General features: G+C 39.7%; 1 protein-coding gene across 1 annotated transcript in view; it reads left to right on the top strand.

The window, feature by feature from the left end:
• Positions 1-8,387: 8,387 nt before the first annotated feature.
• The window catches only part of LOC117950826 (glypican-1-like), a 33,838-nt gene continuing 25,148 nt past the window's right edge, over positions 8,388-17,077 (top strand). The window contains exon 1 of the mRNA XM_034882172.1: positions 8,388-9,123. Within this exon, the coding sequence (XP_034738063.1) occupies positions 8,973-9,123 (151 nt within the window). The 5' untranslated portion in view covers positions 8,388-8,972. The remainder of the gene's footprint in view (positions 9,124-17,077) is intronic.

The raw sequence follows: 17,077 nt of genomic DNA on the forward strand, positions 1-17,077 counted from the left end.
TAATTTGTCATTTATTTAACATAAAATAAAGATTTCATTTAGAAAACTGGGGCTAGGTTGTTTTTGTTTAAAAACTGAGAAATGTGTGGGTGTAAAATGGGTTTAAACAGATAGTAGTTTGGTGCCATCACAGCCTTGTGTGTACATATATAAAGGAAAGCAGCTGCAGCTCTTTGGCCTCTGGCCCTTTGAGAGATTACTGTGATTGGATTGGCATGGTGAGGAAGTTGGCACAGATCACTTGGTTGGCTCAGGAAACTGCCATGGGATGATGTGAAATAAAGACATCATTGAATGCATATTGCTACAGAGAGGAAGAGAGAGAGAGAGAGAGAGAGAGAAGGAGAGAGAGCGTGAAGAAGGAAGACTGCAAGAAGGTGGAGTGTTCTCGTTACTCATCCATCATGATGTTGGCACAATCCAGTCCCACCCAGATATTCTGTTTCAGTCAAAGAATGTTTGAAGATATTTATGCAACTTTCTTTTTAGCCATTATGATGTACATATGATACATTGTGCTGCTGTATGTAGCTGCCAACTGCTCCTAGTGCTTAGGATGGGTTAAATGCAGCAACTTAATGTCACTATGTTGCAGTGTACGATTCTACAGTATGTGACCAATAAAAATGTTTCTTCTTCTTCTTCTTACCTGAAAGCAAATGTCTGATGCACTTCAAGGGCCAGCACACTCTGCACATCCCTGAACCTACAGTAAGAACACAGAGACATGAAAAGCAGGCAGCAGGCAGAATGAGAGGCACAGAAGAGAAACCTAGGAGGAATCAAGAGTTCATGACAGGGTGAAGGAGCGAGACGAGATTTGCAGGATGTTGTTTCAACAAGCTGGCGAGGTTGTTTCTCTGATGAAAAGTATCCTTCCTCTGTGCCAGCACTAGTGAAATCAGAGCTTTGATTATTTGAAGTCATATTTATGTTTCTATCCTCTTCAGTGATTGGAGCCTTCGAGACACATATTATATCAGATCACTCACTGTGAACATGTTGCAGTTCCACATAGCTCAATAGCTGTTTTACATTTCACCCATGCAAATATGACCAGAGGCTTTCTAGGCACTGAGAGCCATGTGGTGCTCCTCCCTATTGACAAAAACAACACAACTGGATTTATAATTGATTTAAACCAGCTACAAAGATTAAATCAGGAAATGTATGACCTGCACTGGTAAGCTTTTATTTGGAGATCAGGGTATATTTATCTGGAAAGGGGTACATGTTTTTTTCTGTCTGATTTGCCCAAATCAAGTTCTAGTTCAAGTTATGTGTCTGAACTGCATAACAACCTAAGACTGACGAACACGTTCTTGTCCCTTTCAGCAGTTAAGTATCTTCATCCAACACTGGATCTTCAGCCTCTATTATCCCTGAGGTATTCAAATATTTCAGTTATTTTGAATGTGAATGTGCAGAGCAAAAGATTCATTGTTTTCAAAAGCTATTGGGTGTTGTCAGGGAAATTCCTGTTATAATGATATTTTGCCACTATGACTATATGTGTCTTATTCATCCACCATAAAATGAATAACAGTGTGTTAGGTTGTGTTTGAACTGAGAGCAAGAAAGCTCATCATCAAAGTATTTAGCCTGGAAGGGAGATTGAGGCCTCTTTCTTGATTTATCTTCCCTCAACGAGATGTGTGTGTAAGAGTTAAATTTCTGTAGGTCGACATAGGATGAGAAAAGTCCTAATATATGAAAAGGTCCGGACCAAAGAAAGGTTGTAATTACCTCTTTGGTGGGATCATGTGCAGCTTGCTGTTGTCTGCAGTTAGTGTGAGTTATTTCAAAGTAAGAGCTGAGAAGAGGCGGCCTCTTGTTAGCCATACCTCCATGACACTAATGGTTCTTGGTTGCTTGATTTAAAGAATGTGTGTGTGAGAGCATTAAATCATCTAACTCACTTTTTTATTTTTTTATTTTTTTTGTTTAAATGTGTTATTCTTTATTTTTTCACAAGTTTTCTATGCAATTTTACATAGCACAACAGTGCTGTCATGTACACAAACACACAAATATACAGCACAATATACACACACAGATATCTATCCACTCTGTACAAGTGTACAAGTGTACAGATAGGTTACATTTGGAGTGAAGTGAACCTACATATTGCCACCCACAAACAAAAAGGCAAGGTAGAATATACCCTGCACACAAACAAGATGATACATAAAGAGGCACTTCTTTTTTTGTAAACGTAAAAAAAGTGTACAAAAGTGAAATAAATAAATAAATACAAATAAATGACAAGTAAGTCGTTTAATTATCCTCATAGTAACATTACTCCTTTTCCCAGTCTACCGCAGAAACCTTATCAAAACAATCCAGGAAAGACCCCCAGGTAAAGTCAAATTCTCTCACGTTTTCTAACTTTTAATGAGACATGACGTCTTTAGGCCACCTGGCATGAAATGTAACTCACCTTAATACACCCATATTATCCCAATCACCTCTTCAGTGCTCTAAACCAATAATTATTTCTGGTAAACTTGCAATTTTTCTGCCACTTAGGGACAGCTGAAACAAGCTACAAGCAGTCATATTATCGCCTTTAAGTTAGCGAAGTCGCCTCTTTACACTTTTGTTACATTTTATTTTATTTAACCTTTATTTATACTCAAAGGGCATTGAGGTTTCCCTTATTTTCAATGACGCCATACACAAAATAAACATGAACATAACTAAAAACAGTTTCAATTTACATTTAAAATTTATTTTTTTTAAACAGTAGCAGCCGGGAGAACTTATAACCTTAGAGTTTGTTGCAGAGCGTATCATGTGCAAGGGGCATTGAAGAAAGAAGCAGTTTTTCCAAGATCCGAACGTGCGCAAGGAACCTTAACAGTGAGCCAATTGTTGGATCTCGTTTGATAGAAACCAAGATTTCAATGTAATAGGGAGGAGATATATATATGGAGATGAAGTTTACCACTAATGGCTTTAAATATAAACTGCGCCTCAAGAAAAGAGAGGAACAGCAAGCTCATTATAAAGAACACAGTTGTGTGTATAATCATTATCACTGGTGATGAATGTAAGGGCGGAATAATGAATAGAATCTAATTGTTCTAATGTAGATGTAGCTGCATGTCTATAGATTACATCACCATGGTCTAATCTTAACAAAAGATTCTGCCTCTACAACTCTCTTCCTACTAAACAAGACCGGTTTCTGTAAAGCCCACCTTCTGTTGGAGCTTGAAGGTGAGTCAGTCAACATGAGTCTAAAATGGGAGTTTCTCATCAAGCCACAGTCCCAGATATTTATATACAGAGCAACATTCATTTGTTATCTTGTTTCTGTCCACCTAATGCATGTAAGTCCAATATTCCCTCTGCTTCTGGTCTCCCCCAACTCCTGAGGGAAATGTCTGGCTCTTTAGCTGCTAAATGCTCTACTTTGTTCAGCCACACAGCAAGCTTTGCTAAGAAGGCACAATATCCTCCCCCATCTGGTCTCTCACTTTTACACTAACTGACTTTGGCCCTCAGCATTAACTTCACGCTGTTTTCAGGTTGAAGCAAGTTCACATTGACCTGGATGCCAGCCAGTCATTCACTCCCATACCATTTTGTCAGCGTTTAATGGCTCAGGGATCTTATCTGACATGACAGATTGTTTGGGTCGAGTGTGGCAAGTAAGCTATTAAAGCTTCACCACGTATGATTTATTGTTTGTATGTGTGTTAAGTATGCTTTGTGATAGACACATAAAGAGTGTATGTTGTGTTTTGAGAAAGGGTTGATAATTTCTTGGTTCAGTCCTGCTGTACTGCCGAATGACTGACATGTGAGTCAAGAGTGCCAATAGTTGCCAACAATCTGGTGAGCAGGAAATATCTGTCGTTCTGATTTGCAGACTTGATGGGGAATTTTGTAAAGTATAACAGACAAATACTCCACTAACACATTACAAGTCGTAGCAGGCTAAGCTGCGTGGTCTTTCATTGTTTTTCTCCCTTCCATCTTCATGCTGTGATGCATCTCAAGCATGCACTTGGAAATCCAGAGCCCAAGATGTATGTGCATGTTAGAAGTGTAAGTGTGTGTGTGTGTGTAGAGAGCAAGGTGCAAAGGATGGCAAACCTAAAAGTTAAAGTATCACAACTGTGTGTGGGCTTAGTTAAGATCAGATCAAATAGGGCAGGAAGTTCAGATGAGGAGAAAATAGAAGAAACAAGAGGCCACTGCTGAGTTTAAAAGAGATTCAGAACTGTGTTAATCTGATGAAACTGGTTCAGTCCTGAGGTTAATTCCAGTGTCTATCTGACCCGGCTTGACTAGCCTCATATTATGTCTTCAGAAAAACACAACAGAGATTTGGAGGGAATGTTATTTCTATGTCTGAATACAACAAGATTTTATAGTTTGTCCTTTGTGCAAACAAGACCGGTTACCTAACTGACAACATTTAGACATTTTTGGCTCAGTGGCCTGCGCCGACAATGAAATCCTGCACAAACTTGGTGCCAGACAGAAAATTGAGATGACACCTGTACTTGTCTACAAACAGTATTCACATTGTTCACGTGAATTAATGACCTGACATTTTTTTCTGATGGCTTTTTAAACCACTTTTGCTTGACGCAGAGTTAAGTTGTCTTTTACTTAAATTCATGGTGGATTATATTGATTTTTTTTTCATCATTCTATGGTGAAAGCAGTTTGAAGAAGATTCTCATCCAAAATCTGGCTGCAAACATCTTCACCACAGTAAGATGCCATTCTTTCATTGGATCTGAAGAGAAAAACTGGTTTTTGACATGTTCATCACTTTCTCTCTCTGTGAACAGATATAAAACGGCTTTTTCCCTGAGGGCTAAGTTGGCTGGCAACTGCCTGTCAATTTTAACTGACTCATTAATACTGATGACACTCGCCTGCCAAGGCCATATATCATTGGCAGGATTAACACTTGAACTGACGTTACACGTGTACATGGAGTTTAGCATGTGTGGGATATATGAAAGTGGGGCTTTAATTTCTCTTCTTTGAATAAGATGGACCATAAAGGTGTGCCCTTGGGTTGACCTTAAGGTGGGGCTCAACTGTTGTTCTAAAATTAGATGCTCCTGCCAAAAAACAAATGGTGAATTTGGCCTGGACATTGTCCTCATACAGCCAACAAAGTAGTAAATACCAGTTGTTAGTTCTGGTAAATGTAATCAAATTAAAAGTGGTGGCATTCATTTAACTCAAGATGGACACGAAAGGTGCTAGGTTAGAACAGCCCTTTGTGGACTTTCTGCCCACTAAAAGCCCAATCTACATATCTTCATGATCTGGGATTGCTTTTCTTTTGGTCAGTTCTGGAACAACATTGCATTCAAAATATCTGCCTTGACTAATGATACTGTACCTGTTTCTATCAGTGTTTTGATTTGAAGGATAACAAACTAAAACTCAAAAACGTGTTGTATTTGCTGGACTTACAGCTTCTAAAGAAACGATTGCAACACGTTGGAAACCCCCTTATGACTTGTCTATTTGTACATGGACCCTTTCCTTTTTGGATGTCATATGCAGTATATGAAGCTCTCCACAGCTCGCATAAATGGAGCGCCACAAAAAACTCTGGACCTTTGGCTCAACATCCCCACTTCTATCTGTGCATGTGTTTGGTTCCGTATGTCTTATGTCCGTCTCTCTGGCAATGTCTTTGTGTTTTTGTGTGTTTGTTTATGTCTATTTTTGTATGTCTTAGTGGTAAACTGCAGACTCCATTCCTACTGTTGTGTTTTTATTAGGTTTCCCCCCTCCCCGTCTTTCCTCTCTTTGTTTTTTTGGTCTTGAGACGCGTTCTTATGTCTAAGTGTATTGTTTGTTTTCTGTAATAAAAAATATTTGTTTACAAAAAATAAAGAAAGGTGCTAGGTTAGTGATACATACTGTACTGATGTGTTCAGGCTGCTGATGACCTAATGAAGATTTCCACTTAATTTGTACACCTTGCAGTGATGTCTTTTTCTCCTGTGTGTGTGGTTCAGTGATTAATGACCAGTTGAAGCAAATACCAGGTAATCCCTGACTTTACTGGTTGATGAGGACCAGCTGAGTGCACCACAGGCTACACAGTGTTGAAACACAGGTGTAAATGACAAAATGAATAGTGTTTGAATTTGCTGCTTCTGTTGGGTATTTTGCATGCTGGCTCATTGTCACTGAGAAACTTAAATCTACCGGAGCTATTGCTAACCCTATTGATAACACTTGTGCTTATCCTAAAGACAAGTCCCAATGTCTGCTGTGGGAAAAGTCTCATTGACAAGTGTGCTGCATTGGAAGGATTCATTTAGCTTCTTTTTTTTTTTTTAAGAACGTATTGGGTTGAATGTGCAGTACATTGTCAGAACTAAACTCTGAACAAAGTATGTTAACATTATATTTTAGGGGCCTGAGGGGGATTTTTTTCAAAGTCAAATCAACCCCATGCCCCAACCCCTAGGCTTCTCATGCACCCTGGACACCTTAACATTACACCCGTATGTGATTGTTAAGCATCTTACTATAAAAGTGTATTAACACCATGGTGATATAACCTCCTCCACTCTTCTGGCAAAGCTGCAGAGATTTACTCCCATTAAGCCAAAAGAGAATTAGTGAGGTCCAACACTGATGTTGGCTGATAAGGCCTGGCTTGCATTCAGGTTCATCCTAAGGGTGTTGGATGGGGTTGATGCCATGTCGAAACACAAAGGGAACTTCCTACAAACTATTGCCACAGAGTTGGAAGCACACTACTGTTTAAATAGTGTAACTTGCTGTACCATCACTTAGATCAAAGGGAGAGCCCAGACAGTCTACACTTTTGGCCACGTAATATATTCCAGCCTGGAGCGCGGGGTGACAGGACTTGTCATGAACTGAACATGTACAGTATGTGTAGTGAAGGACAGTGATATTTTTACTGTAATGAGTGTTACATGCTTCCCCACCCACCTCTAAAAAATATCTGTGTTTAGAGTTTTTTAAAGAGAATATTGCGACAAAGAATAGATAGTGAGGCACAATACATTGACTTCTGCTTCTATTGTGTATTAATAAACATGCCTTAACCTTTAGCCTAACCTGTGTTGCATTAACAGTGCTCACACTGTTACCTTCACACTCCTCTGCCACATCCAATTTAAAAGTAATTAGGGTGTATTGAAACCCTTTGCGGATTTAATTTCACCTACGTTTCAATTTAATTTGTGCTGCATATCTGAGATGTGAGTCAGATTTCAGGGCTGCCGGTGACCTTTCCAGGCTCGCCTTTGGACCCAGCGCTGTTGTCGGGGAGGATGTAGAATGTAGGAAGATTGGAGAATATCTGACAGCTCATCAGTCACGTCCACCAACCCGGCCAGATTGAGCCAGAGGAAGGCACTGAATCCCTACCACCCGCTGATTTCCCTGCAGGGATATATAACATGTTTACTGCTTTGTGTGTTGTGTGAGTCAGGTTTAATTTTCAGAATGTTTCTTTATTGTTTTCTGTCCTTTTTTCTTCCTGTTTCATACATTTACTAGCAGAATAACATGTACCCTTGAACCTTAAATCCTGACCTCGATATCACTGTTACAAGTTTCTGTGGCAAAATATCCAACTGCTGTTTCAGTGCTACAGGCCGACTGAACACTGTGGAGGAAGAGTGATTCACTCAGGATCCCTTTGGCTTTTCAAATTCCTGACAAACACATTTTGTATCAAAACTAAACTTTATAAGAAACTTTTAATAATGTCATGTGCCTACGGTTAAGTTCTAATAAATATCATAGTTGTTTATTTACTGCTTTTTTATCATAGTTTATTCTATTTCACTCACTGTAATTTTTTATTTGCCTGCTTTTATTGCTGAAATGATTTCCCTGTGTGAAAAAGGCTACTTTGTACCATTCTTTGAAATTATATACAATTTAAGATGTGTTTTAGGCCTATCTATATGCAAATCATCCTAAAAGACTTACATTCATTTCCTATTTAAATTACTTTACATGCATTCATACACAGATTTCTGACTGAAAACTAGTTTTTCATGCAAAGAATACCAATATATTGAGATTCAACCCCTATTCGATTTTATTCAAAGGGCAACTTTTCCTTATTTGCCATTTATTATCATTTTAATCCTTCATTTTGAGGATTGTGTGGAGAAATAATAAAACCACGGTGTACTTTGTCATTTTCAATTAATGAGAATAAATATGATCCATTTTTGGATGGGGATTCCCTGAAATCTCATTCGTATACGCCTTCCCAAGGACCTGCAGGTGACGCTGTTTAGCCCCTGGTCCACACACACACACTCACACACACACACACAAACGCACGCACACAAAGAGAGAGCGAGAGAGAGAGAGAGAGAGAGAGAGAGAGACAGATAGAGAGAGAGAGAACATCTACACTCTATCCCGCACACTCCCTTAAACACTCATTTCATTGTCCCAAAGCCTGGAAAGAGGGATTTACAGGACAGTTCTCCTCCTGTCTGAAACCTCATGTTAAACAACGGATTTAGCTGTTGTGTTGCCTTTAAACCGGCTGATTTCCATAATCCCGAACGGGTAGTCTGCGTTGGGGTCTACGCCGATTTTGACTGACCGACACCTGCACACTCTCTATCTCTCCTTTCCTCTCTTTTGTCTCTGACATCTCTGCAGCTCACAGCCAGCAGCGCTGGAGGAGGAGGAGCAGCGGGGTGTACCTGACACCTACAGCCGCGCGTCGCAGCTCTCTTCCCCCGCAGAAACACCCAGCAGGACTTGCTGGGTGCGTCCTTCTATCACCAGGTTGTGCAGTTTGAAAGGGGAACACTGATTCTACTGAAAACTCATACAATTTTTTTTTTATTGCAACCATACATTATAGACAGGGGTCTTCGAAGAACTCCTTCTTGATTTACTCGGACCAGTAATCTTTAGGATTTTGTGACTGACTGACTGTAAGAAAGAAAAGGACTACAATTCAGAAGATGCGTCCCCCGGTCTTTCTCTGTGTGTTGCTGTGTGTGTCTGCAGCGCCGGGCCCGGTGGCCGGGGCGGACCGGAGCTGCTCCGACCTGCGGCAGTTCTACACCGGGAAAGGGTTCACTCTGGTAGACGTACCTCAGACAGAGATCTCCGGTGAGTTCTGGGGAAATTTACATTAACCACAAAAACACACAACTTAATGCACTTTTCAGCACTTATTAGGTTAAATCTATTTTTATAATTATGATTAAAACATGAAATTGCTACATTGCTTGCTCTAATAGGCTGTAATAGGATGTAGCCTAATGATATCATGAGATCTCTCTGACGTTACCTTATTATGTGGGATTTATAATATCCTATAGCCTATATGATATACAGTGTGTCTGTCATATTGCATTAATGCCTTAAAACATAAATACTAAGATTATTTTTTCATCAGGATGAAATGCTTTGTGTATGCATTGTGATGCAACTACATTTTGTTTAGCCAAGTTTTAAGTTGAATTAACTTGTTTTAAAAGGCTGTGTGCTGATGATAGAAGTATACATCTCAGTTCATGCATTTTGTGCAATTCTCGAGCCTCTTTATACACTCCTATTTTCCATTTCCTTTACTGAGCAATGCACCCATCCGAACTGAGGTGTTTCCCAGTCTATAGACTCTCCTACACATCTCTAGTATAGTCCTTTCTGGGGCATTGTCTGCTGAAGGCAGAATTGCAGGTGGGTGTAAGCTATGTGTCTTGTGGCGGTATTATGGTCTATTCAAGGCATTTACTGTTTGATGTGGTTGTTTGTGCTGCAGGTGTTAACCGCTTTTAATATAAACTACTGAGAAGAATATAGATTTGCTTTTTGCTTGTGGCTGTAACTCCATGTTGTATAGCAGCATTGTGTTCTGGGGCATTTTTCATTGTCTGCTCTGCTTTGGACAGCAGGTGGTGTGTGTGTGTGTGTGTGTGTGTGTGTGTGTGTGTGTGTGTGTGTATGTGTGTGTGTGTGTGTGTGTGAGAGAGAGAGAGAGTAGATGCTGAAATGTGCTGTCAATTTGCATAACCTAATAATTTAGACTAGCCTGGGGCACTTTTCAATAACAAGAACAGCTCAGCAGGCACACAGCATTACCTGCTGGAACAAAGTCAGAGAGTTATTGTATTCTTTTGTTTCACCCTGGTACTCTCTTGTCAGTCCATCCAAACATTCAAGCAATATTGCATTTAATCAGCCAATTGACCAAACAGTTCAGCACTCAAACAGAAACAGTCAAACAGAAATCACACATCTAAGTCTCTGTACCTTGTCTCTCTGGTCGCCACTCTTCACACATACTGATTAAACTGTCCCTGCCTTGAGGAAAGTGGGAACTGTGGAAATTGAGTTGGTTTCACCTTTAAGGCAATCATCTGACTCTCTGTTTCACCCCGTATTTCATCTAAAGATGTCCAGAAGAGGAGGAAATGAAAGAGAGGTGAGATTGAGTTGTGCGTATGTGTGTTCAGTGTGTGTGATCTGAAGGTCATTTCATGTTGTGTCAATGAAAAATTCTTGAATGGGCGGGTGAGTTATTAATATTGGATGTGTGCGTTTGTGAGTGTGTGTGTGGGTGTGTGATTGAAATAGAGACCAACAAACAAGACATGGCTAAGCGAAAGACAGGTGGAGACAGAAACAGAAAAAAAGAGAGACAGACAGTGAGGTGGGTTGACAGAGACAGAGCAAGTGAGGGACTCAAGGTCTCTGCCGGACCCGGCACAACTCTCTTTCTCCCTTTCTATTAAAAACACATCTTTCATTGACTGATGAAAAACACAATAAGTTACTTGAACCTTGATCTGCTCTAGTTATTTGAGCGAGAGTTCTTCTTTCCAAGAACCCATTAAAACTGACAACCAGATAGGAACAGAAAGATGGCGACTGACAGCTGATTTCCCACAGAACAGGAGCGCTTCATTCTTTCTTATCGCAGAGACCCAAGGCTGGTAAATTTAGCGTTTTCCACTCAGGGAGAAACATTCCCCCGCACTCCTATGTCAGTGTCTCTCAGGAGAGTGTTAGTGTATCGACCAGGGAGAAAGTTCCTCATATTTTGCCTGGGGTGGTCATATTTGCACCTGGAAAGACCTAATTGGTTGTTGGGATGAATAAATTTGGACCTCATTCATATGGATGTTTTTTTTGCACCTTGACGGCCATTAGGATGAATATAAATTGTTTGGATGATACAGCTATACATTCATTGTTACGGTGTTTGCATTTTCAACCACCATGAGCTTTTTGTATTTCGTTTCTTTTTAGTTTAGTTCAAACTGACCTAGCTTATGAAAGGTCTTAAAACTGACGGACAGAGTAATGCTGGATAAATTTAAGAATATGTAGGGGATACGATAACGGGAATGTGTTTTTTTTTTAAATATAGGACTCTGTATTTAAAATTATCAGTACGTCTATTGACAAAATCACCACTAAACAAATTTATTGTTACTTAATATTAATGTCTATGAATGTGTGAATCTGTCCTTCTTGTTGCTATGTATTGATTGGACTGCTCCTAAGGGATCTTACCTCATTATAACGGTTATAATAGTTATAATAAAGTCAAATTGCTCACAAGCAGTTCATGATTAGCATTATCTGCAGAGCATGAGAGTGGGAGAGAAGTTTACTGACACCCCTGGGTGACAAATCCCTTAATATACAGGACACTCTTGGTTAGTGATGGGTAATGTAGGAAATGTTCTGATACCAATAATAACTAAAACAATACTTCAATGTGGTAGTTTGAGAAAAAAAAAACATAAAGTAAAAGAACATGACAAACATCTCACTACAGTGTTTGAAGACCAATTATTCAATGATAGCTTTTCAGACTTTACAGTTTCTACTGTAGTTTAGATTTTCTCTTGTGAACAAATTTTGTTCTGAAGTCAAACATTATTGATGTTTGATACCAAGTCCTTAACTCTCTTTTTGTACTTCTGGTGTCAGTCAGACATCTTTGTCTGTCATTAAAACAGCCCCACAAATGAGTGATACAATGTCAACACAAATGTGCATTGAAAATAGTAAAATTGTAGGCAGGAATGTTGTTATTGGGAGTGCATTTCTTCTTCTAATAAACAAACATTTAGATTTCCATGGGTGAATTCTGGCATCTGTAACTACTACTACTAACCTGATCAATCAGGAGAGACAAGTGAATGTTGAGATGAATGTTTATGATAAAAGATGATACGTGATATTTCAGTCTTTGTAGAAAGTATTTGGCGCTTAGACTCTAGAGGGAGATTTGTAATCGGTGAACATCGGCCATGAGCAGCAGCAAGATAAATCCCCCTCTGGAGTCCAAACACTGGTGATGGTCGTGATGGATGATGATTCTGATAAAGCTGATGGAGCTGATGGACATTAAGAATTTGCAAAGTCTGGCGGTGATGGGTACATTGAGGGGCACATTGCCATTTGCGATTTTTTTAACTGAAATGACAGCTGACAACAACAGAGAACATAAAGGATTTTAACAGCTCTGAACGTGCCACGTGCATAACAACAGCATGAATGTACTGTAGCAAGGAGAGAGTCATATTCAAACAGAGGCAGCAGCAAATTGATTGGCATATTGGAGGTGAGTTGCTGTCTGAGCTAGCATCTTGATAAATGAGGTCAGCTGATGTGACCAGCTGATTAGAGCAGCTGATAGGATAATGGACAGGCGTGGACAGGACAGCAAGGAATAATGATTGAGCGTATGTGTAATGAATAAATGCAGATGCTTGAGAAATAAAGAAGGCCTAAGCATGCAAAAGTAGTCTTCTTGACTGAACATACACTATAGATTCATGCAATTAGTTGTTGAATGGGGTAAAGTAATCAAAATTCTCAATCTGTCGCTTGTTTTTGCCAAAGCAACATATAAACTCAGCTTTGAAATTTGCAAGAATGCCTTCAAAAAAGGAAGTGTATAATCTGAATATGCAGTCAACTGCAAGCGAAAGAAAAGATGAAACACAATTCTATGCCAGGGGTACTGTATGTCAGATCTATAAGACTTGTATTTGTAAGTGGATATTATAACTCCAAAGTCCAAAAGCAGTGTGTAATTTGACAAGCATATGCTCTTAATTCCTGCAAAAAGTTCAAAAAAGAGCCTATTCTTCTCGCACCTGTTGTCCTATAGGTTTAACACCATGTGAATGGAAGTTGTCTTTCCTGCTGTCTTTGTCTGGCTTTGTGCCTGCAAGCACTTTTAGCTCACACACATTGTCCCTGGTTAACATAAAGACTAGCTCATCGTATAGTATGTGTGTGTGTGTGTGTGTGTGTGTGTGTGTGTGTGTGTGTGTGTGTGTGTGTGTGTGTGTATGTGTGTGTGTATGTGTGTGTGTGTGTGTGTGTGTGTGTCCGTCCATGTATGTGTGTTTAAAAGTCAGTGAAAGCCAATACCTTCTCCAGGGAAGACACTTAGTTTCATTCACACATGCATTGTCTGTGCAAGACAGCACACACCCATGTGATCTCATGACACTCAGAAACAGAGAGGGACTATACTTTGTATCTTGCATGCTTCATTTTCTGTATTGGGAGGTATTTATTTTGACACCTGTGTGTTATGTAAGCCACATGCTGAGTATTTGTCAAAATCTTGCTTGTTTGAAAGAACATAGAAAGGACGTGTGTTCGGATGACAAAGTTTAACATCATACACTGTGTTTTAGGTCAGATTACCTGCAGATTATGATACATTACAGGTTAAATTACAAGTCAATAACTCTTTATCAACGCTGAGTCAACTATAGGAGGCTCCATTCATTTACATTTACACAATGTCAATGCCCTTTCTTTAGATACACTTACCTTGGGCTGAGTAATAATTCAGTATTATCATTCTTTAGTCAGGTTTCCATCCAAATGAAGAGCACATTTTTCCAGAATTGTCTGTAAATTTGCAATAAAAATGCAAATTAACCTACATTTCCCTTGTTATGCAAATGTTATAGGAATGTTTCTTCTATCCAAATCAGAATACTCATGCACATTCACAGAACCTCAAAGTGTTGGAATTTGATTGCTTTTATATGGGATAAAGCATGCATAATCATGTAATAATCATATAATGTTTTTTTTTTTTACCATATCAGAACCGGTCTGCGTTTTGATCAAACGTTCCCCTGCCTAAGAGGGTTAGGAGAGCATTTCCTTACTATGTATTTTAAAGTTTACATTATGTATGAGAATACCACAAAACTACAAAGCCCAAGAAAAATGCATGCGTGAATTAAAGCCAGCATCAACAGATCACCTGCTGCAACAGTGTCTGTGAAACCCTTTGTGTGTGTGTGTGTGTGTGTGTGTGTGTGTGAGAGAGAGAGAGAGAGAGAGAGAGAGAGAAAGAGAGAGAAAGAGAGAGAGAGAAAATTGATATTGTCCGTTATCTGTCACACATCACATGCTCACTCAGGCGCTCACAGCACACGCCACCAAGTGGAACGCCGAATACCCAGTCTACAAACACACATGTACACACACACAAACAAACACACACACATAATCTCTCTATACTCTGATAACATTTGTGGTCTTATTCCTGCTTCCATCTCTGCATTGTTTTCCTAGACAGGATCAGATCTATGAATGCAGGGTTGCCTGTTTTTGTATGTGTGAGATAAAGGGGGTGTGGCAAGATCTGGATCTGTTAAAAGCAGAGCTGTGAATCTTTAATGATGTCTTATGCAGCAACATAAGAGAGAGGCACAAAGAGATAGAGGTGAGGAGGAGGAGAGCGTGTGAGGAGAGAAGAAAAAGAGGAAGGAGGGAAAAGGCTCTGTCCTGTCATGTCTTCCTTATTGACATTGGATGGATGTTGCTACCGCTGGCTTGATAGCCTACTGATTCTGGATCTTGTGTCGCAAAACTGACCATGTGCTAATTATCATTTCCACCAAACATCCATTTACCAATCATAGTGTATCTTGGCATCTTTACAAGCCAAAGAGGTGTGCATGTAGTAAACGCAAAACTAGACACTTAAAGTGTCTTGAGGATGCTTTTTTCTTCTTTTTTTGCGTATTGATTGCTGCTAATAGACTAACAAAGCGTTACTTCATAGGCAGAAGAGCACATGATTAACTAACAACATCGGTTTATGGGGTTACAGGGTAGGCCTATGTAAAAAGAAAAGAAAAAAAGCCCTGTTTGACTAGCACGTAGATCTACAATGTAGTAAGTCTTTATTGTATGGAAGCTGGTCCTGAATTTATTATTGTTTTGACATTAGCAGCTCTGAATGGTCTTTATTTATTGGATTTGGGGAAGTTTCCAGAATGTTGCATTTGGCAAAAACATTGGTAAGTTGTCGTTGGTTAGGCCTTTTCTTGTTATGTTAAAAGTGAAACCTCACTCTTTGAAAATAGTATAAACGCTAATGTTAAGCAGTCGAACATGGTATACTTTTGGCTGGCTGGCTAGCTAGCTAGCTAAGAGCTAATAGTGTGTTCCATTTGTACTCGGGACATGGATTTTCCGAGGTCAAAGTAGGAAACACGCCTCCTGACCTCAGAACTTGGACAACCTCGCAGTAGCCCAAGTTCAAAATCCAACACGGCTGCCCCCTGTATCAACAGTTCTGAAAGCTGTAGTGACATAAAGTTATAAGCACCTCAGTCTTATTTTTATCTCATTAAATCAGTCGTCACACAGGCATGCTCAACTTCTATCAGTGGACATGGATGTGTAAATGTAAATGGATGGCATTATTACTCTCGCCTTGAGAGACCTTTCATCACCGCGGTGCTGCAGAGGAGGGTCTGGCTAGTCCACACAGAAATCCGGGATGGGAGACAAACTTTCTTTGGCTTATTGGCCTTTCTTTAACCAGTCACAATCGTACCAAAGGAAGCCCAAGGGAACGGATATCCGGCTTAAATGACTGAAATCTGATGGAATTTCCATCCACCATAGAGCAATCCCGGAAATGGAACGTCAAGCATATAGACTTCTAGGAGTTTAGGGCTGTTAAGACAGACAGTTGAATGTCTAATGACTGAGCAATACTTGCCACCGTTATCACTGTAAATTGCATATGTGCCGTGCAAGAACGGGAAGCTTGATGACAGTAACTTAGGGCAGTCATGCAACTAGATTTCTTCCAATAAATTAATAATTAAAAGCGCAGGATAAAACTTACCAAAAAATAATTTTCATTGCAATAATCTTTTTTTAAAGTGTTGAAGCTTGTTGATATAATGCAGCCACATTAATTATGCACATTACATTCTATGTATGAACCCACAGCTATTATCCAGAATGAGTGTCGGTAAATAGATTAGATTCCTCCATAGCCAACCTATAATCAAGTAAAAGTGATAAATGCAAGGGTCATGCATCCCCATGGTGATCACGCATAATGGGAGTGGTAGGTGAGGGAAAAGAAAAAGAACCGAGGAGCAAAAGCACGAACCGTTCAATGCCTTGACATCAATCTTTGCACCTAAAATCAATGTGGTACAAACCAGCATCGTTTTTTGATAACCTCTATCTTTCTTTCCTCTGCTTCTCTCTCCCCGTCTCTAGTTCACACCCCTCCCTCTTGTTGTCTCTCCTCCCTTTTAATGTTCATTTCCTCCTTCTTATCAGCTGCTATTTTTACTTTTGTCCTACTCCCCGTCCCAGCCCTCCTCCTCCTCTTATCATTCTCCACCTCTATGGTAGTCGGGCGTCCATCTGTTTTCCTGATGAAAAGATGCGCTGTTGGTGGACTTGTTGGTTGCTCAGTTGCTTTATGAGTCAATGCTCGTCATACATACAGTACACTTCATGGGGGCCAATACACTGTGTGTGTGTGTTTGTATGTGTGTGTATGTGTGTGTGTGTGTTTGTGTGTGTGCGCGTGTGTGCGCGCATGCACAGTGTATGTATTCCTGGATTGAAGGGAAGGAAATGTATTGGTACCGTTGTATAACAGGCATTTAAATGGCGAAATGAACTGGTGCAGAACTGGTTATACTGGTTGCTTCTGAGCTGATTCTTCAGTTAAATTACAGTTTTTTTCAATCGCTAACAAGCGCTCACCCATACTTCAGATACTTTTTCTAAACTCTTAACACAGACT

Source organism: Etheostoma cragini, chromosome 9, assembly GCF_013103735.1.
Source record: "Etheostoma cragini isolate CJK2018 chromosome 9, CSU_Ecrag_1.0, whole genome shotgun sequence".
Classification (NCBI taxonomy): domain Eukaryota; kingdom Metazoa; phylum Chordata; class Actinopteri; order Perciformes; family Percidae; genus Etheostoma; species Etheostoma cragini.